Source organism: Oryctolagus cuniculus, chromosome 17 (genome assembly GCF_964237555.1).
Source record: "Oryctolagus cuniculus chromosome 17, mOryCun1.1, whole genome shotgun sequence".
Taxonomy (NCBI): Eukaryota; Metazoa; Chordata; class Mammalia; order Lagomorpha; family Leporidae; genus Oryctolagus; species Oryctolagus cuniculus.
Genome location: NC_091448.1, coordinates 24,670,890 through 24,691,218, shown reverse-complemented (window position 1 = coordinate 24,691,218; position 20,329 = coordinate 24,670,890). Strand labels below are relative to the sequence as shown.

At 44.4% G+C, this 20,329-nt stretch overlaps 1 protein-coding gene across 3 annotated transcripts in view; it reads left to right on the top strand.

Moving 5' to 3' along the window:
• The window catches only part of SKAP1 (src kinase associated phosphoprotein 1), a 302,961-nt gene that overhangs the window by 29,522 nt on the left and 253,110 nt on the right, over nt 1-20,329 (top strand). For all 3 annotated transcript variants that reach the window (XM_008271352.4, XM_070060822.1, XM_051825599.2), the window contains exon 2: nt 4,958-5,063. In XM_008271352.4, coding sequence (XP_008269574.1) covers nt 4,958-5,063 — 106 coding nt within the window. The remainder of the gene's footprint in view (nt 1-4,957; nt 5,064-20,329) is intronic.

Genomic DNA, 20,329 nt, shown 5'->3' with positions numbered 1-20,329 from the left:
CGGCGCCGGCCAATAATTAAATCTTTTAAAAAGAATAATATGCTGTGAACATTTGTGTACTTTTTATTTTTTTGAGCACCTGTTTTTACTTCTCTTGGAGATATAACCAGTAGTGGAATTGTTGGATCGTGCTTGTGTGCTATCACTCCATTCAGTCACTTAAGACTCTTTTTCAAAGTGGCTGCACCATTTGACATTCCCATCATCAGTGTATGAGGGTTCCAGTTCCTCTGCATACTCTGCATGTTCATTTTCCAGCGTTTTGATTGCAGCCATCCTGCGGGATGTGACGTGATACCTCACGTGGTGTCGATGTACCTTTCCCTGATAGTGATACGGAGCGTATTTTCACCTGCTTGTTGGCCACTTATACATCTTCTTTGGAACAATGTCTATTCAGTTCTTTTGCTCACTTAAAATTTGTATGGGTCTTTTCATTACTGAACAATAAGATTTCTTTATATATTCTACATACGAATCTGTTATCAGCTTTATGATTTCCAAAAATTTTGTCTTACTCCATGGGCTATCTTTTTACTTTCTTGATGACATTCCTTGAAGCACAATAGTCTTTCATTTGAATCAGGTCCAAATTACCTGTGTGTGTTTTTTTTTTTTTAATCTTTCATTTCTTGTTCTTTTAGTACCATAACTAAGAAACCATTGCATAATTGAGAGTCGCAAAGATTATGCTTGCTTCTAAGAGTTTTGTAGCTTTAGCTCTTTTATTAGATATTTGATCCATTTTGAGTTAATTTTTTTAAAAGCTATAAAAATTTGAGAAGCAGAGAGGGAGAAAGCACACAAGCACACACACTTCCATCTATTGGTTCATTCCCTAAATTCCTGCAATGGCAGGAATACCAAAGCCAGGAGCTGGATTCCTAATCCAGGTCTCCCACATGGGTGACAGGAACCAGTCATTTAAGCCATCACCACTGCCTCCCAAGATCTGCATTAGCAGGAAGCTATAGCCAGGAATTAGAGCTAGAAATCAAACCCGGGCATTCTGATACAGGATGCAGCCATGCTAACTTGTATCTTATCTGCTTGGCCAACTGCCTTCGCTTCCCATTTTTGTATATGGTATAAGGTCAGAGTTCAACTTATTTATTTGTTGAGGGAAACTGTTCCTTGTTGAGTTGTCTTGGCATACTTGCCAAAAATTGACCATAGATGTGAAGGTTTATTTATTATTTATTTTTGACAGGCAGAGTTAGACAGTGAGAGAGAAAGACAGAGAGAAAAGTCTTCCTTCCATTGGTTCACCTCCCAAATGGCTGCTATGGCTGGTGTGCTGTGCTGATCCGAAGCCAGGAGCCAGGTGCTTCCTCCTGGTCTCCCATGCGGGTGCAGGGCCCAAGCACTTGGGCCATCCTCCACTGCCTTCCTGGGCTATAGCAGAGGGCTGGACTGGAAGAGGAGCAACCGGGACTAGAACCTGGAGTGCTGGTGCCACAGGTGAAGGATTAGCCTAGTGAGCCACGGGGCTGGCCGTGAAGGTTTATTTTAAGATGCTCATTTTTTTTTTCCTTTTGTCATATGTTCATCTTGATGCCTATTCAATTTTTTTAAGATTTATTTATTTATTTGCGAGACAGAGTTACAGAGGCAGAGAGAGAGAGGTCTTCCATCCACGGGTTTACTCCCCAAATGATCACAAGTGCTGGAGCTGGGCCAATCCAAAGCCAGGAGCCAGGAGCTTCATTCAGGTATCCCACTCCACTGCTTTCCCAGGCCATTAGCAGAGCTGGATCAGAAGTGGAGCAGCCAGGACATGAACCTGTGCCCATATGGGATGTTGTCATGGCAGGTGGAGGCTTAAGCTACTACACCACATTGCCAGCCCCTCCATATTATCTAATTGCCATAACTTTGTAGTAAAGTTTGAAATCAGAAAATGTGCAAATTTGGTCTGTTTCAAAAATTTTGGGTATTCTGGCTACTCAAATTTAAAAATGAATTTTAGCCTCACCTTGTCAGATTGTGCAAACCAAACCAGCTGGGATTTTGATAGGAATTGCATTGAATCTTTAGATAAATTTGGGTAATATTACCATCTTTACAGTATTAGGTCTTCTGATCCATGAACATAGGATATCTATTTATTTAGATTGTCATTAATTTCTTTCACCAATGTTCTGTCATTTTCAATGTTTAAGTTTTGTTCTTTTGTTTAATTTATTTTTAGGCTCTTAAATCCTTTTTAATGCTATCTTAAATGGAATTTTAAAAGCTTTGCTTTTTGTTACATAGAAATAACAGTTGATTTTTGTGCATGGATCTTCTGGCCTGCAAACTTGCTGAGTTCTTTTTATTTTTAGTTCTAGCAGTTTTTTAGTGGATTCCCCAGGGTTTTCCATATAAAATATCATGTCGTCTGCAAATAGTTTGTTTTACCTTTCTAATCTGGATGCTTTTAAATTTCATTTTCTTTCCTAATTGCCTTGGCTAGCATCACTAATTGGTACTAAAGGCAGGATCCTTGTCTTGTTTCTGATCTTAGGAATAAGAGGGATGCACAATCTTTCACCTGTAAATATGATGATATTGTGGGATTTTTGTAAATGCTTTCCATTAGTCTGAGAAAACTTTCTTCTATTCCTAGTTTGCTGGGTGTTTGTTTTTTATTTTTAATCATGAAGCATTGTTGAATTTTATTAAGTGCTTTTTCTGTATCTATTAAGATGAGAATGTGGTTTTGCCCTTTATCAATGAATGTGATGTATTACATTAGTTGAATCTTGAAAGCCATTTATTTTTTGCTTTTTAGTTCAGCTTCCCATTTCCTCATTCTTTAGAAGTCAAAGGACCCTGGAGGAACTCAGTAAAGGAGTTATGCTCTAGATGCAGAGTTTGGATGTTGATGGTGGTCCCTTTTGAAAATTTCAACATCCAGTACTTTGTGCACCATCAAAAGTCCTAGTAATGGCTATCTAGGATTTTTATTTTTTGGTTTGTTAAATGGTGTGAATGGAAAGCAGTTTTTTCAGGAGTGCTGTGTAGCCCAACTCTTTAAATTTATAACATTGTCTTGATAGTATGTATTGATACAGTTTTACTTACAAGTAGAATTTTTGTAGGTGGAACATTTTAACCATGTTATTTATATGATGATGGTAAACCTTTTATGCAGAATAAAGTGTGCAGCTAGTATTTCTGGCAGTCGTAATTATCTTCAGTGTACTTTTGTCTTTGAAAATTGGTAGAACCCTCAGTTTCTTCCTTCAGCAGATGATTTGTTTTGTGCTATGTATTTCCATCATGTCTCTATTTTATAAAGTATGTTCACATTAATTGCAGTTTCCTTATCTTGGACACATTTTTCTTTTCCATCTGAGTTCCTTCACTTGGCTGCATTGTCATTTTCATTGATGATGTATCTGCTAATTAATGCTGCTTCTTTGAATGCCTGCCCTTTTTGTTCTTGAGTTTGCATTCAGCTCTGTTTCTTATTCCAGCTCTATTTATTGGTATTTCTTTCTGGCTTCTATTGGCCTGTGACCTTCTGTAGCTTATTTGTAATATTTATGTGTCCATGAGGTTGACAGTGTATCTTCTGCTATCAGTGATAATTAATATGTAAATTTTTCTTTAGAATGGTTTAAAAAATGGTTATTTCTTATGGTTATGACATGCATAGCTTTCTAAATTCAGAAGGTCTTGGGTTATTAGAACATGTCACTGGTAGATATATAGTTTAGTTATTCTTTTATTCTGATAAAATCTACATAATATAAAATTCACCATCTTAACTATTAAGTGTACACTTCTGGGCTGGCGCCGCGGCTCACTAGGCTAATCCTCCGCCTAGCGGCGCCGGCACACCAGGTTCTAATCCCGGTCGGGGCGCCGGATTCTGTCCCGGTTGCTCCTCTTCCAGTCCAGCTCTCTGCTGTGGCCAGGGAGTGCAGTGGAGAATGGCCCAAGTCCTTGGGCCCTGCACCCGCGTGGGAGACCAGGAGAAGCACCTGGCTCCTGGCTTTGGATCAGCGCGGTGCGCCGGCCGCACAGCGGCCATTGGGAGGTGAACCAACGGAACAGGAAGACCTTTCTGTCTTTCTCTCTCACTGTCCACTCTGTCAAAAAAAAAAAAAAGTGTTCAATTCTGTGGCATTAAATACATTTATATTTTTGTGCAACTATAGTTTTTTTAATTTATTTTTAATTTTTTTTTTTTTGACAGGCAGAGTGGACAGTGAGAGACAGACAGAGAGAAAGGTCTTCCTTTGCCGTTGGTTCACCCTCCAATGGCCGCCACGGCCGGTGCGATGCGGCCGGCGAACCGCGCTGATCCAATGGCAGGAGCCAGGAGCCAGGTGCTTTTCCTGGTCTCCCATGGGGTGCAGGGCCCAAGCACCTGGGCCATCCTCCACTGCACTCCCTGGCCACAGCAGAGGGCTGGCCTGGAAGAGGGACAACCGGGACAGAATCCGGCGCCCCGACCGGGACTAGAACCCGGTGTGCCGGCGCCGCTAGGCGGAGGATTAGCCTAGTGAGCCGCGGCGCCGGCCGTGCAACTATAGTTTTTAAAGAGAACAATATCCATTTCTTTTTTATTTTTTAAGATTTATTTATTTATTTGGAAGGCAGAGTTGCAGAGAGACAGAAGGAGAGACACAGAGGGAGAGAGATCTTCCATCTGCTGTTTCATTCACCAAATGGCCACAATATCTGGGGCTAGGACAGGATGCTTTTTCCAGGTCTCCCACGTGGGTGCAGAGACCCAGGAACTTGGGCCATCCTCCGCTGCTTTCCCAGGCGCATTAGCAGGGAGCTGGAACAATCAGGACTCAAACCAGAGCCCATATGGGATACAGGTGCTTCAGGCCAGGGCTTACTTAGTCCACTGCACCACAGTGCCAGCCCCTAGTATCAGTTTCTTACTCCTTTGGATTTTCCTCTTTTGCCCTTACTACCTCTTCTTTTCTGTTGACCAACTTTGCTTTTCTTTTAGATACTGAAGATTTCCTGGCAGAAGGTTTGCGGAATGAGAACCTCAGTGCTGTGGCGAGGGACCACAGAGACCATATCCTACGGGGCTTCCAGCAAATCAGAACTAGGTTTGTATAAACTGGCTACTCTCCTCATCCCCCTTAAGCTTTACCACTGTGTATACTCAGTACCCTGTGAATCATCAAGGTGAGGCATGCCTACCTTGATTCTTTATACCTGGTAGAAATTTAACTAATATTTACTGAATTGGAGGCAGGCAAGCATAGTTAGTTTACAAAAGTAAAAATGTTTTGATAATCGTCACCTTAAATTAATTATTCTGCTTTTAGCTTTGAAGTTTTATGTTGGCTTTTATTGGATGATTTTATATTTAAGAAAAAGAATGGTGAAAGCTAGGCACTGTGCTTGTCCAAATTACTCATGGGATGGTGTTAGGTAGTATGAGATCTTTTTCATTATGATTCTTTGGTGCTGATTTTACTTCCACATCTCTTTCCCTAACATAAGACCTCCTAGACTTACCAATTGATTCTTTGACCATATTGGAACATTTTAGTACTGGACTGGGTTGGAATATCATGCTCATTAAGTTTTTTGTGTATAAGGCCCTGACCTAATTTGTGCTTTTTAGAATGTGATATATACTTGCCCAGGGAGAGAAGAAATCGCAAGTTTCCTTTACAGGGTATTTCTTTACCACCTCTTGCTTAAAACGTGGCAATTGAGCAAGAGTTCGGGGATAAGTAGGTGCTGCGTGAGCCTTTTCATCCTGGTGCAGTGTGATTCAGGATAATTCAGCTGAGGACTTAAAGAAGAGCAACTACAGGATTGTGGTTGGAATTGAACTTGCGTGGCTGACTGTTCTTTGCATCTACTTTAAAAGCCTTATGGAAATGCCTTAGAAGCAGAGAATTTTATCCTTTGGAAGGGCACAGGCAGAATCCATTCCCTCCAGGAATGAGAGACCCTCACGAGACGCCCTGCTGGATCTTAATCGATCTTTCCTGCTGGCTAATTAAGCATCACTTTTACTCAGCAACTGGGGACTGTGTAATTATCAGCCTGGGTTGCCCTGAATAATTGAAGCAAACAATGCAGAAGATGGGAGCTTTTTTGCAAAAGTGGGAATATCTATAATTTTTGATAGGCTAAAGGGATTTTGAGAGCAAACTTCTGTGTAATGTTAACTTCATTAGTAGATACATTTAGGCTTAGTTTTGTACCTGGTGGCTTAATTTGTAACCCATAGAATTTTTCATTTGCACAAGTTTGCCTTCATGTTATGGATTTCTGTAAGGATAGCATGAAGAATAAAGGTGGGATTATTTTAAATTATATTGTAGAGAAAATGTGTGTGTGTGCGTGAGTGTGTGTACAGTGGCTCTATTGGTCTAAATCCGTGAGAAGGATGCAAAAACAATCTCACTGCTTCTGCATAGACAGATATTCATGAGGAGGAATTCCTCTTTCCTATATTTGTACTACAACATTGGGAAAAATCTAAATTTCCACCTTATATCGATAAATAAAAGATAAATGATGGTTAACTCATTATGGTCAGCTGCACATGACTTCCTGGACCTGCTTTCACAAGCATGCACACACCAGCGCACACACAGAAGCTGTGCTTGCTGTGGGGTGGAGAGGCTTCCTTGTGCTCAAAGAACCTTCTGTGTGGGTCCTGGGGTCGGCACTCAGGAAGTAAGCAGCAGCAGCTTCGGGAAACCCCTGCATTGCTGGCGGGAGCTTCCTGCTCATTGCATTGTTGCAAGAAAGATGACACTGTATTTAGAATTTCATGATTATCAGATCGCTGAGGAAATGAAGAGTCAGAAAGAAGATACTGTGCAAAAAACAAAAAGGAAAAATGAGGCTTTCCTTTGGCAAACTGTTTGAAATTGCTTTGCGTCCACCCATTCAATCATCATTCTGTTAACGTGGCCCTTGTGGGGTTGAATCCTCCTCTTCAGCCGCCTGCTTCGGTCGACTCATTATGCACTCTGTATACTGATCCAAATGAGTTTGAAAGTACCAAAAGCTTGCAAGACGCCAACCATATTTCCCTGTGCTGTGTGTTGGTTGTATCTCCCCCAAAAAGCTGGGTAGGAAAAGAAATTTGGAAGTCATCGAACTTGAGAGTTAACTGTGTTGTAAACTGCTAACTGGAGGCCAGCGCTGTGGCTCACTAGGCTAATCCTCCGCTGCGGTGCCGGCACCCTGGGTTCTAGTCCCAGTCGGGGCACCGGATCCTGTCCCAGTTGCTCCTCTTCCAGTCCAGCTCTCTGCTGTGGCCCGGGAGTGCAGTGGAGGATGGCCCAAGTGCTTGGGCCCTGCACCTGCATGGGAGACCAGGAGAAGCACTTGGCTCCTGGCTTCGGATCAGTGTGGTGCGCCGGCCTCAGCGGCCTTTGCAGGGGCTGAACCAACGGAAGGAAGACCTTTCTCTCTGTCTCTCTCTCACACTGTCTAACTCTGCCTGTCAAAAAATAAATAAATAAATAAAAAAATAAACTGTTGACAGGAGAAGAATTATCAAAAGTCATTTAGGAAGTGTTATCTTTAATCATTAAAGCAATTATATCATAAGGGTGTGTTAAGTTTTGAGAGGTAGGAATCCATCTAAAACTCTAAGTTGATTTTTTTTTTTAAGATTTACTTTATTTATTTGAAAGATTTACAGAGAGAAATAGAGGTCTTCCATCTGCTCGTTCACTCCCCAAATGGCCACAACAGTCAGAGCTGAGCCAATCCGAAGCCAAGAACCAGGAGCTTCCTCCAGATATCCTACATGGGTGCAGGAGCCCAGGCATCCAGGCCATCCTCCACTGCCTTCCCAGGCACATTAGCTGGGAAATGGATCAGAAGTGGAGCGGCTGGGTCCCAAACTGGCGCCCATATGAGAAGCCAACCCTGTGGGCTCGGGCTCAGTTTTTAACCTGCTGTGCCACGGTGCTGGCCCTTGTTTGGAAAGTAGGTAAGAAATCTGTAGCAGGATAATCTGGGAAATCCACTATTCATATAATATATATAATATATATATATATATATAGATAGATTTTATTTATTTATTTGACAGGTAGAGTTACAGACAGTGAGCGAGAGAGTAAGGTGGGGGGGGGGGGTCTTCCTTCCATTGGTTCACTTCCCAAATGGCCACAATGGCTGGAGCTGTGCCGATCCGAATCCAGGAGCCAGGAGATTCCTCTGGGTCTCCCATGTAGGTGCAGGGGCCCAAGCACTTGGGCCATCTTCTACTGCTTTCCCAGGTCACAGCAGAGAGCTAGATTGGAAGAGGAGCAGTTGGACTAGAACTGGCACCCACATGTATGCTGGCGCCACAGGCAGAGGGTTAACCCACTGCGCCATGGCGCCGGCTCCGGTGGCAGGTTTCTTAAACGGTTGATCCAGCGGAGGCCGTCCGGCAGCAAAGATACCTTGAGAGTGGGGGAAGGGACAGAGAAAATAGAATACTTTTATGATCGAGGTAGGGATAAATTCTCTCTTGATGGCCCTTTTTGGGACAGCAAGTCATTTATGCTCCCTGTTGGAAGTGAAGGCCAGAGCCAATGGAAACACACTTGGAGTACTGTTTCCTTCTGTGAAACTTAATAATGCCAGAGGAGCTCCGAAAACAGACAGGGAGATTTATAGCACATTGAAATGAAGAGAAATAAAGAAATCACTCTGTGGAACAGGGTTATGGCACTAAACCCACAAACCCAGGGCATTTAAACTCCAGGCTGAGCGACCGTCTTGGACGTCTCTCCTTGTGGGTGGCTAGCGTGGAGCCCTGCTTGAAACACGATACAGGAGGACAGATCTCATAAAAGTAATGCTGACTTTCTTGGAGGAATTTTGGGTTTTCTTTTTAGCTTAACATGGATTTAGTTTTAAAACAAGATTTAGCTTAAGAATATATAAATCTGTTATCTTTGTGTTACACAAGGGAAAGACAAGGAGCGAGTCTGGCAAAACTCCGGAGGGCGAGAGTTTTACAGGAGCATGCTGAAAACATCATTATCACTGATCATGGAGTTTTACTTTTCCTAAGTGTTGGCTGTGGAGCTTAGAATCCACCGCCCCACCCATGACAGAAGCAGGCAGGGACTTGGCACAGCGTTTAAGCTGTCACTTGGGACACCCACACCCCATATCAGATTGACCTGGTTCAAGTCCTAGCTCTGCTTCTGATGCCAGCTTCCTGCTAATGCACACCCTGGGAGGTAGCAGATGATGGCTCAAGTGCTTGGGTTCCTGCCATCCACGTGGGATACCTGAACTAGGTTCTGGACTCCTGGCTTTGACCTGGTTCAGTTCTGCATTGTAGGCATTTGGTGAAGACCCCTCCCTCCCTCCCTCCCTCCCCCCACCCCGCCTTTCAAATAAAAAATAAATAAATAAAAAATTTTAAAATCCCAAATGCATTCAAATGAAAGGCAGTTATCAGTGTAATATGTTATTAGTAAGTTCAGAGATTTACTCATAGCATCTCTCTCTTTTTTTTTTTTTTTTTTTTTGACAGGCAGAGTGGACAGTGAGAGAGAGAGACAGAGAGAAAGGTCTTCCTTTGCTGTTGGTTCACCCTCCAATGGCCGCCGCAGCCAGCGCATTGCGGCCGGTGCATCGTGCTGATCAGAAGGCAGGAGCCAGGTGCTTCTCCTGGTCTCCCATGGGGTGCAGGGCCCAAGCACTTGGACCATCCTCCACTGTACTCCCGGGCCACAGCAGAGAGCTGGCCTGGAAGAGGGGCAACCGGGACAGAATCTGGTGCCCTGACCGGGACTAGAACCCGGTGTGCTGGCGCTGCTAGGTGGAGGATTAACCTAGTGAGCCGCAGTGCCGGCCTCTCATAGCATCTCTTTAATTTTGTTACTTATTCTAGAGTTTCAGTGCCAGGACATCAAAAAAAAAAAAAAAAAAAAAAAAAAAAAAAAAAAAGAGTGGAGGTATTTGTATGTCTTACTCCAGTTTCAGTGGCTCTGAAAAGGCTCGAAGGTCATAGCAATAATTTGCCCATATCTTAAAGATGAATAATTCACTTCTTCCTTTTTCAGACCCTTTCCATGTCTGCCATCCTTAAAGGAAGAAAGAAAACAGAAACCTGCAGGGACATCAGGGTTGTCTCTCCACCTATCAGTTTATATGCAAATTTCTGAACTAGTTCATTGTTATTCAGCGAATATATGTTGAGATTTCACAATTTTTTTTCTTTTTTTTTTTTTTGACAGGCAGAGTTAGACAGTGAGAAAGAGAGAGACAGAGAGAAAGGTCTTCCTTTCGTTGGTTCACCCCCCAAGTGGCCGCCACAGCCGGCGCACTGCGCTAATCTGAAGCCAGGAGCCAGATGCTTCCTCCTGGTCTCCCATGCGGGTGCAGGGCCCAAGCACTTGGGCCATCCTCCACTGCCCTTCCAGGCCACAGCAGAGAGCTGGACAGGAAGAGGATCAACTGGGATAGAATCCAGCACCCCAACCGGGACTAGGACCCGGGGTGCTGGCGCCGCAGGCAGAGGATTAGCCTAGTGAGGCGAGGTGCCAGCCGAGATTTCACAATTGTAGATTGTAGTCAAGAGTTTAGGCAATGCTACTTCTCCTGCAGGAGGGGCGGCGCTCCTCTAGTTGTTGTTGTTGTTTTTTGACAGGCAGAGTAGACAGTGAGAGAGAGAGACAGAGAGAAAGGTCTTCCTTTGCCGTTGGTTCACCCTCCAATGGCCGCCGCAGCTGGCGTGCTGCAGCTGGCGCACCGCGCTGATCAGAAGGCAGGAGCCAGGTACTTCTCCTGGTCTCCCATGGGGTACAGGGCCCAAGGACTTGGGCCATCCTCCACTGCACTCCCGGGCCACAGCAGAGAGAGCTGGCCTGGAAGAGAGGCAACCGGGACAGAATCCGGTGCCCTGACCGGGACTAGAACCCGGTGTGCTGGCGCCGCAAGGCGGAGGATTAGCCTAGTGAGCCGCAGGCTCCTCTAGTTTTAAATGCTCTACAGGGGAGTTGAGGCTGATGTGATGTCATCTGCTGTCGGTGCCTTGGCTGGACGTTCAAGATGGGAGTGGAATGTCTAGCCTGAGGGCTGTCGAAGGCCTTGAAATCATTTTGTCTGGCCCTGCCGAGGGAATTGCAGGTGAGACTTGCAATTCAATAAATCTATAGCAGGCTGCTTTGTAAGCTGATAATTTTGTATGACCTGCAAATGATGATACTAATATCCAGATGGCCCTTGGCAGGTGTAAGAGGTTCCCCAGCCCTGGTTTAAGACCTGGAAAACAAGTGTGCATTCTCTCATGGTCAGTCTCCTTTCAGAGCAGCCTTGAAATAGGTAGCTCTCCTTTTGCTTTTATACTAATGATTACTGCGTTTATTCCTTCACTTATAAGGGTACCAGGATTTGGTGCAAGTTCCAGGATTAGCTTGATCCTTTTTTTTTTTTTTTTTTTTTCACTCAGCTGTTTCGGTAGTAGTGGTAGACAGAAGCATCTCACTTTGGGATCCCCCCAAATAAATATTTTATGTAACTCTGAATTATAATAATATGTTAGTATTTTTATGCTAATGGGTAGATTTTTTTGAAGAAACACTTGAATTAATAAATTTCTTTTAAACAACTTTTTTAGGCTAATCCTCCACCTGCGGCACCGGCACTCTGGGTTCTAGTCCTGGTTGGGGTGCCAGTTTTGTCCCGGTTGTTCCTCTTCCAGTCCCGCTCTCTGCTGTGGCCCAGAAAGGCAGTGGAGAATGGCCCAAATGCTTGGGCCCTGCACCCACATGGGAGACCAGGAGGAAGCACCTGGCTCCTGGCTTCAGATTGGCGCAGCGCGCCGGCTGTAGCAGCCATTTGGAGGGTGAACCAATGGAAGGAAGACCTTTCTCTCTGTCTCTCTCTCTCACTGTCTAACTCTGCCTGTCAAAAAAAAAAAAAAGAGAGAGAGAGAGAAAATTGTCTTAGTTTTTCTATGTAATGATAAGCCTAGCCCTTCATGATTCAGAATAAATATTTAATAATACAAATGTGCTAATGATATTTTAATTTTTATAGCTTTAAGATTTTAGATTGATGGTCAGAAAAAAATGCATCTGTTTTTTACTTGAGAGGCAGAGAGAGAAAGAGAGAAACAGACAATCTGACAGAAACAGACAGCTTTCATCCATTGGTCTACTCACCAAATGCCCTCAACGAGTGGAACTGAGCTAGAGCCAGATACAGGAGCCCAGAACTCAATCCAGGTCTGCCATGTGGGTGCAAGAACCCAATTATTTGAGCCACCCTTCAAATAATTGCCTCCCAGGGTCTGCAGTGGTGGGAAGCGGGAGAAGGGGCCAGAGCCAGGCACTCTGATATGGGACGTGGGCATGTCACACATAGGGTAAATGTCTGTTCTGAAGATGCACTTTTGTCTTTTTTTAAGATTTGTTTATTTGAAAGGCAGAGTTACAGCGAGGGAGAGGCAGAGAGAATAGTCTTCTATCCACTGCTTTACTCCTCAAATGGCTGTGATGGCTGGAGCTGGGCCAGTCCGAAGCCAGGAGCCAGAAACTACTTCCTGGTCTCCCAAGTGGGGGCAGGGTCCCAAGCACTTGAGCCATCTTCCATTGCTTCCTCAGGCACATTAGCAGGGAGCTGGATCGGAAGTGGAGCATCCAGGTCTTGAACCAGTGCTCACATGGGATGCCTGTGCTGCATGCGGTGGCTTAACCTGCTATGCTACAGTGCTGGCCCCTGATAATGCCCTTTCAAAGGAATTTTACATCACTTGTGAAACTGGGTCATGTCTAATTCTTCCTAGTACGAAAAGTGAAAAGGAATTTTGAAACATGACCCAGGAGGCTGGCTGATCACTGAGATTGCACTCTTCAGGTTGTACTAACCAACCCATTAGTTATCTTTAATCAGATTGGCACTACTCCTTCGCCACACAGTTAGGTCACGGAAATTCGCTTTACTCCTAATAGAGTTTTTGCCATCATTATCACTTGTACACATTCTCATTATCTTACTCAATTTGGATCTGTCCTGGTCTCAGAAAATCCTTACCACATGAATCTTTTCGTTTGTTATTCAGACATTGTATGGAAAGATCATTTGTATGAAATCACTGTTTTCGCTTTTACCACCATTCGATTTGGCTTTGATTCTAAGTCTCGTTTGATCTGAGCGGGTCTTTTTGTCCCAGAGCTATGCTATTTTCTCTGCTTACAGAAAGCCAATGAAAAAAATGCCTCCCTGTACTCATCTGTTTGTGGATTCCCAGGAACCCTGTGGCTTGGGGCCTTCCTGGCTGTGGTTTTTCTATGGTTTGCATATTTTCTCTTGTTTCTGATGCAGACCCACCCTGTGTCCTCTTTCTGGGTTACAGTGAAACTGGAGCGGAGGGAGGGAAATGCCAGAGCACTGGGTCAGCGGTCAGCAGCCAGCCTCTTTGTTCTGATGTTATTTCTGCAACATTGAGTCACTTGAAGATTCCCCTCATGATGATCTTATGTTTCCGTTTTAAATTGCCTCCCCGAATGTTATTTGGAATTCTTTTATTTTACTTTATAGATGTTACGAAAATGCAAACATTACCAACCAAACCTTGAAACCTCTATTAGATTTCTTTTATGGTGTAGCTATGATTTTGTTTCTTATTTGGAAAATGATGCAGGAAGCTTCATTTCCTTGGGTATTTATTTTATTTCATGGTCCTGTTGAAAATGCATTGGGCCTAACAGGGGATTTTACCATGGCACCATGTGAATCGCTTCTTCCTCGAATGCTGGCTCTTGTCTCCCACTGTGCAGCCTCATCCAGTCTCCCCGAAGTGCAGTGCTAGCAGGGTTGATAATGAAACGCGGTCCGCTTATCACGCTCCGCAAAAGGCTCAGAGAAGACAGGGGAGAAAAATCAATCCCACAGGAACTTCTCGAGTGCTGGATTTCTATGTGTAACTCCTGTGCATTTAAAATGGAAATGAGCTATCCTAGGGCTGTAGTTTTCGATCTACACAAGATGTCACTGCCTCCTTGGCAATGGGAATACTTTACAGACCAACTGCTGACCTGTTGGGGAAGCTCTCGTCTAGCGCCCTGGTCTGATGTAGTTTCTTCATATTTCTTTCAAAACTCTCAGCAGTGCTTTGCAATAGCTTTGATTCTTGAGGCTTCAAAGGGTGGCCCCTTCCAGGGCCAATCTTCCAAGAAAAAAAAAATAATCAGTGTAGGGGAACAAACTGCTCCTAAAGGAAGGGGCAGCTCTTCCTCTAGACAGACAGCTACCAGGGAGTTGATAACCCTGTGATACCACAGCACGGCAAACCAGGAAAGTTCCAGTCTGAAGCAACTACTTTGGAGTGACCCCGTTGTAGATAGTCCGGCTCTTAGTTTTTATCGTAGGTACAATGTGGCTGATGTAAGAAGTGTTATGATTTAAATGTTCAAGGTCAAGCTCCCTCTTAAGTTTGTGAGCTTTGTTGAGGTTTTCATTATAATTTATAGAAAACTTTATGCCCCTCTAGTCTCCAATTAGCTGTTTCCCCAAGTTATATTAGTGAGTGACTTTCCTTTAGGAAATCTGCTGTAACCACAAAGCCCCTTTTACTGTTTGGTAATTGATATCTTCTACCATGTCTTCCAAGTGCCTTTTTTCTTGTATTGATGGGAAAACAAACATTTAAAAATTACTCAGAGGAACAGAATTAATAAAATATTAGGATCTATAATTCACAATTGATTCTTTAGTTTACTTAGCCAAGCCATTAAAAAAACGAAGCAGCATCTTTCAAAAATTATTGGTTTATGATAACTTAAACAAATATTGAAGCCTAGTTAATTACATGCTTACTGTAGTGTTTAGGGTTGGAGTATACTAATGGGTGTGGTTTATTTTGGAATGTATCAAAAAAATAAGGTGGATGAATGGATGGATGGGTAGGTAAGTATGTGATAAAGCAAATAGAACAACATGTGAGTCCTAGAATCTTAGGTGTGGGTATGTACAGGTGAGTGTTCTTGTAACTTCTTCTTCATTTTTTTTTTTTTAAATTTTTTGACAGGCAGAGTGGACAGTGAGAGAGAGAAACAGAGAGAAAGGTCTTCCTTTGCTGTTGGTTCACCCTCCAATGGCTGCTGCAGCCGGTGCGCTGCGGCTGGCGCACTGCGCTGATCCTATGGCAGGAGCCAGGTGCTTCTGGTCTCCCATGGGGTGCAGGGCCCAAGCACTTGGGCCATCCTCCACTGCCTTCCCTGGCCACAGCAGAGAGCTGGCCTGGAAGAGGGGCAACCGGGACGGAATCCGGCGCCCTGACCGGGACTAGAACCCAGTGTGCCGGCGCCACAAGGCGGAGGATTAGCCTAGTGAGCCGCAGCACCAACCTTAACTTCTATGCATATTTGAAAATTTCCATGACACATCATCCCTCAGGGGTTCTGGGACCCCTTGAGGATACCAGACTCTTTGGATGTTCCAGTTCCTTATATAAAATGGTAAGCATTTGCATATAACATACACACATCATCTCATATACTTTAAATCATCTCTTGGTGACTTATAATATCTAAACAATGTTCAGGCTATGTAAATATTTGTTACATTATATTGATTAAGGAATGACAAGGAAAAAACCCTAAACATGTTCAATATGGATGCATTTTTTTCTGAATATTTTTCTTTTCTTTTTTAAATATTTTACTTATTGAAAGGTATAGTTATAGGCAATGAGAGGGAGAGACAGAGAGAAAGGTCTTCCATCTGCTGGTTCACTCACCAGGCGGTGTCAATGGCTGGAGCTGAACCAATCTGAAGCCAGGAGCTAGGAGTTTCTTCTGGGTCTCCCACATGGGTGTAGGGACCCAAGCACTTGGATCATCTTCTACTGCTTTCCCAGGCCATAGCAGAGAGCTGGATCGGAAGAGGAGCAGCCGGGACTAGAACCATTTCCCATGTGGGATGCGAGCATTGCAGGCGGAGGGTTAACTGACTTGCGCCCCAGTGCCCCCCCTTCTGAATGTTTTTCCTCTGTCATTGGTTGAATCCTTAAGTGCAGAACCCATGGAAAAGGGGGACCAACTCATAATGTTGCCAAAACTACATGATTGGCTTGACTTTGCATTTCCCAAAACCGTAGACTTCCTCAATTTGGAAATACAACAATGCGTTCATATTTGTGGGGTTTTCTAGGATGATTGTTTTCTAGGAATAACCTTATTTTTGTGTTTTACTGACCTCAGGGACACTCCTCCAGTTTTTTGTTTCTGGCATAAATAACAGGAAGTATCTAACTTTTATACTTCTTTAGAACTTCTAGGCCAGCAATTATTGAGAGCTGAAATTCAATTCAAACATTCTACCCAGGAGATCCTGAAATTTTGATTTTTTTAAAGGAAAGGCAATTTCTGACTTTTCTCATAAATTTGATAAAAGGAAAGCTAATATGAGATTGGTAGTCCAGTAGGAAATGGAACTCAATTTTACATTTTTTAAATCATTTTATGGTATTAAAAATGACAGAGGTTAGAAACAAAGCTCTTATTCTTTTATTGAACTAGAATTGAAAGTGGCAGAAAATCATTTTGGCCCTAGTGCAGTAAATGTTATCACTAAAACATGTTCAGGGGATATTAGGACAGTCTCTCAAGCACTAGAGACAAAAGTTCACAAAACAAGAACTGATTTTTCTGTCCTTATCTTGAAATTATTAGATGTGCAGGAGATGAAAGTATCTGAGCTCTCAGAAGGCAGGAGATGGAGAATGTGCCGAAGCTGACGACGTCTCCATCCTGGGACGCGGACGTGGGGAGGATGTGGCAGAGTGGGGAGGGAAGGGAGTCCGCAGGGACAGAAGGGTCAGCCCCTGAACTAGCCCCAGGGTTGTGGAATCCTGGGCCAGGCAGGGCTACGCGCATGCAATATTGCGAGCCGCTGAAGAAAACAGTAGAGAAGCCAGAAATACTATTTGTTAAAAGAAGAACTGTTTGAAGATTTTGTTTAACAAGGAGATGGAACAGGAGCTGTCAGCAGCTACTTTATTTGGAGTATCTGGTAGGAGAGAAATCTCAAGTCCACTGGGGGAAAACCAATCATTTTTGAGTGTGCAGTGTGATTATGCTTTGGAATTTTGTGTAAATGGAGCAGGTTGGTAGGCATATGCTTGCTGATCCTGACATGATTAAAATTCAGAATAAGTAAGACTCTAGTGAAATTGAGTTTTCAAGTTCCGGCCAGTGTTCTGTACTGCCATATGGCATAACTAGAATTAATTGGCGTTCCTACTCTCTTGTTCTTTTACTGAATACTTAGGTGCCCCCTTTGAAGTATTCGAGGTTCCACAGAAGCTTTCAATCACACGGAATAGGTGTTTGACATGTTCATGGAAGCAACGTGGACGGCTAAGAGTTACTTAAACGAACAAGCCCCCTGCGAGGTTTTCCGACCTCCTCCTCCCTCAGCCCTACCTCCTGCATTGTTGTTGTTGTTATTATTGTTAGAAAAATGGATACTGGGTAGGAGGGTTAACAAGAAAGAGAGGGAAAATTTTCAGGACTCTGTAGGGCACTAGAAATAAAAAAGATGGAGCAAAGAATCTATTTTGCTAGGCTTTAGCTTTTTGGTACTACCAGTGGAATCTCGGCATGGGCCAGCCACAGCAGCAACAACCGAGACCTGTTAGAACGCAGACGCTCAGGCTCCGCTGAATCCAATCCACTGAATCAGAATCTGCATTTTAGTAAGGTCCCAAGGTTATCTGCGTGCACATCAACACTTGAAAAACACTCCTGACACATCAGACATATCGGATTCATTTTCAGTTCAAGTTCTTGGAACTCAAAATACATGTTCCTTAAAGGCATGATGGTCTCCTATTTGTGTGTGTGTGTGTTTGTTTGTTTAAGAAGGACTAGCCTGCTGCTGGCATTCAGTGTGGATTCAAGGATGTTAATAGAATGGATAGTGAAAAGCTGTTAGAAAGGTATTTTTAGGTCCCAGGCTAGACCTTGGAATAATGAAAAGCCCTCCATATTGGGAACGTGACTGTTCAGTAGCTAGCCCCATATATATTATTTTCCAGAAATTTGGAACTTTCTTTTTAATGAGTGTGAGTGGTTAAAAGCCATTTGTGTCCATCTCTTTAAATATCTCCTATAAAAACGTTCCAGTTATAACTGTGCTAGAAGGCTGCAGGACTGTCGACCATGCATTGGAGTCCTGCCGCAGCGTGGCTGCTGTTGTTCCGGCTGTCTTGGTGACCACGCACCTTTGGCCGCCGTGCTCCCTGTCCATCTGCACCTCCTCATCTCGGCCGTCTCAAACCCTTCCTGACAACCTCTGTGTTTCCTACAACCCGGGTCCTGTTACCGTCAAGCCCTCTGTGTCCGCAGCCTCGCCCAGCTCCAACGTGGCCCTACCGCAGGACGCTGAGCTGTTTGCAGTCAGCTGACAGAGCGCTTGCTCATTTCCTGGAAGTGCTGTGGCCTTCTTCATGCTCCTTGCTGCCGTTCTAGACTTTTCCTACTCAGCCTTGTCCTGAGTCCTTCCCCTTTAAGGACTGTTTTTGTGGCTTTACAAGCCTCCAGCTCCAGGCCATCTGTTGAGTCTAGAGGCCCTCCCCACACTAGCCATAGGCTATAGTGTAGACTCACAGTTGTCATCCTCACTCTTGCCACTGCCCCACTGTCCTTTCTTAAACATAGCTTTTCCCTCTGTATTCTCTCTCTCCATTCATTATGTAAATATGCATGGTGTCTCTAATGTTAAGAAAAATACTGTGTCCTATGTACTGATTTTCTCTCCAAAGTCCTGTGTCTCATCTTTGAAAGGTAGCATGTTGGATAGCCCCCTCTGGGTGTCTCACACACACCTCAAACTCACCCTTCTACTAGCCCCCAATTGATAAGACACTCTGCTTGGCCAGTGGTTGATCTGGGTTTACGTAAGATATGGTTTTGGCCAAAGAAATAGAAAGAGGAGACTTATTTTTTAAATAATTTTATTTATTTATTTGAGAGCTAGAACTGCAAACACAGAGAGGGAAAGACAGAAAGGTCTTCCATCCGCTGTTTCCCTCCCCAAATGGCCACAACAGCCAGAGCTGCACTGATGCAAAGCCAGGAGCCAGGAGATTCTTCCGGGTCTCCCGTGTGGGTGCAGGGCCCCAAGCACTTGGGCCATCTTCTACTGCTTTCCCAGGCCATAGCAGAGAGCTGGATCAAAAGAGGAGCAGCTGGTAATCCTCCACCTAGCGGTGCCGGCACACCGGGTTCTAGTCCCGGTCAGGGCGCCGGATTCTGTCCCAGTTGCCCCTCTTCAGGCCAGCTCTCTGCTGTGGCCCGGGAGTGCAGTGGAGGATGGCCCAAGTGCTTGGGCCCTGCACCCCATGGGAGACCAGGAGAAGCACCTGGCACCTGCCATCGGATCAGTGCGGTGTGCCGGCCGCAGCACGCCGGCTGCGGCGGCCATTGGAGGGTGAACCAACGGCAAAGGAAGACCTTTCTTTCTGTCTCTCTCTCTCACTGTCCACTCTGCCTGTCAAAAAAAAAAAAAAGAGGAGCAGCTGACACAAACTGGTACCCATATGGATGCCAACACCCTAGGCAGAGGCTCAGCCCACTACGGCACAGCACCGGCCCCAAGAAGACTTCTGATCACCTCCTGCGGGACAGTCTTACAGGTGGAAGGTAACAAACAATATGTTGATGCAGCAGCCCCCTCAGACACTGCTCAATTTTAAGGCGTTAGAGCAGAAAGCTGGGGAGTCCTGGGACCTTCTTGTCATGGTTGGATTCCACATCATCTCTGGAGCCGCCTGTCTCTAGCTTTTCCTGTTTTGTGGGGAAAATCAACCCCCACTTGTTTAAAGCCCTGTCGTTCAGGTTTTTTGTTGCTTGTGGCCGGAGGAGTCCTAACTTGCTCACGCTGAGCTCAGGTTGTTCATCTCTGAAGTCTCCTTCTGCTTCCCTAAGCCCAGGCTCCCAAGGCAGGATCCTGGGAGTCATTCCCCGAACCATCAACCATCATCATCATCTTCATCCTGAAGCAGGCTTCTCACTTCTGTTCTGATGGTTCCTGGCTCAGCGTCCGCCGCCCAGGGTTTCACTTGAGCACCGCAAAAATTCGCTTTTCTCGTTCTCTGCCTCAAGTCTGTCCCCGTTGCAGTTTCTTCTCCTACATCCTGTTGAGAGAGCACTTTTCAGTTTAATCATTTGTGCTATCAAAGATTTGTTGATATGGAAAATACTAGAAATGGAAAGCACGCTGCAAAATATACAGAGTCTCACAGAGAAAAATGCCTGAAACACATATGCCAGAAGAGCCGGCGCTGTGGCGTAGCAGGTGAAGCTGCCGCCTGCAGTGCCAGCATCCCACGTGGGTGCTGGTTCGAGTCCTCACTGCTCTACTTCCAATCCAG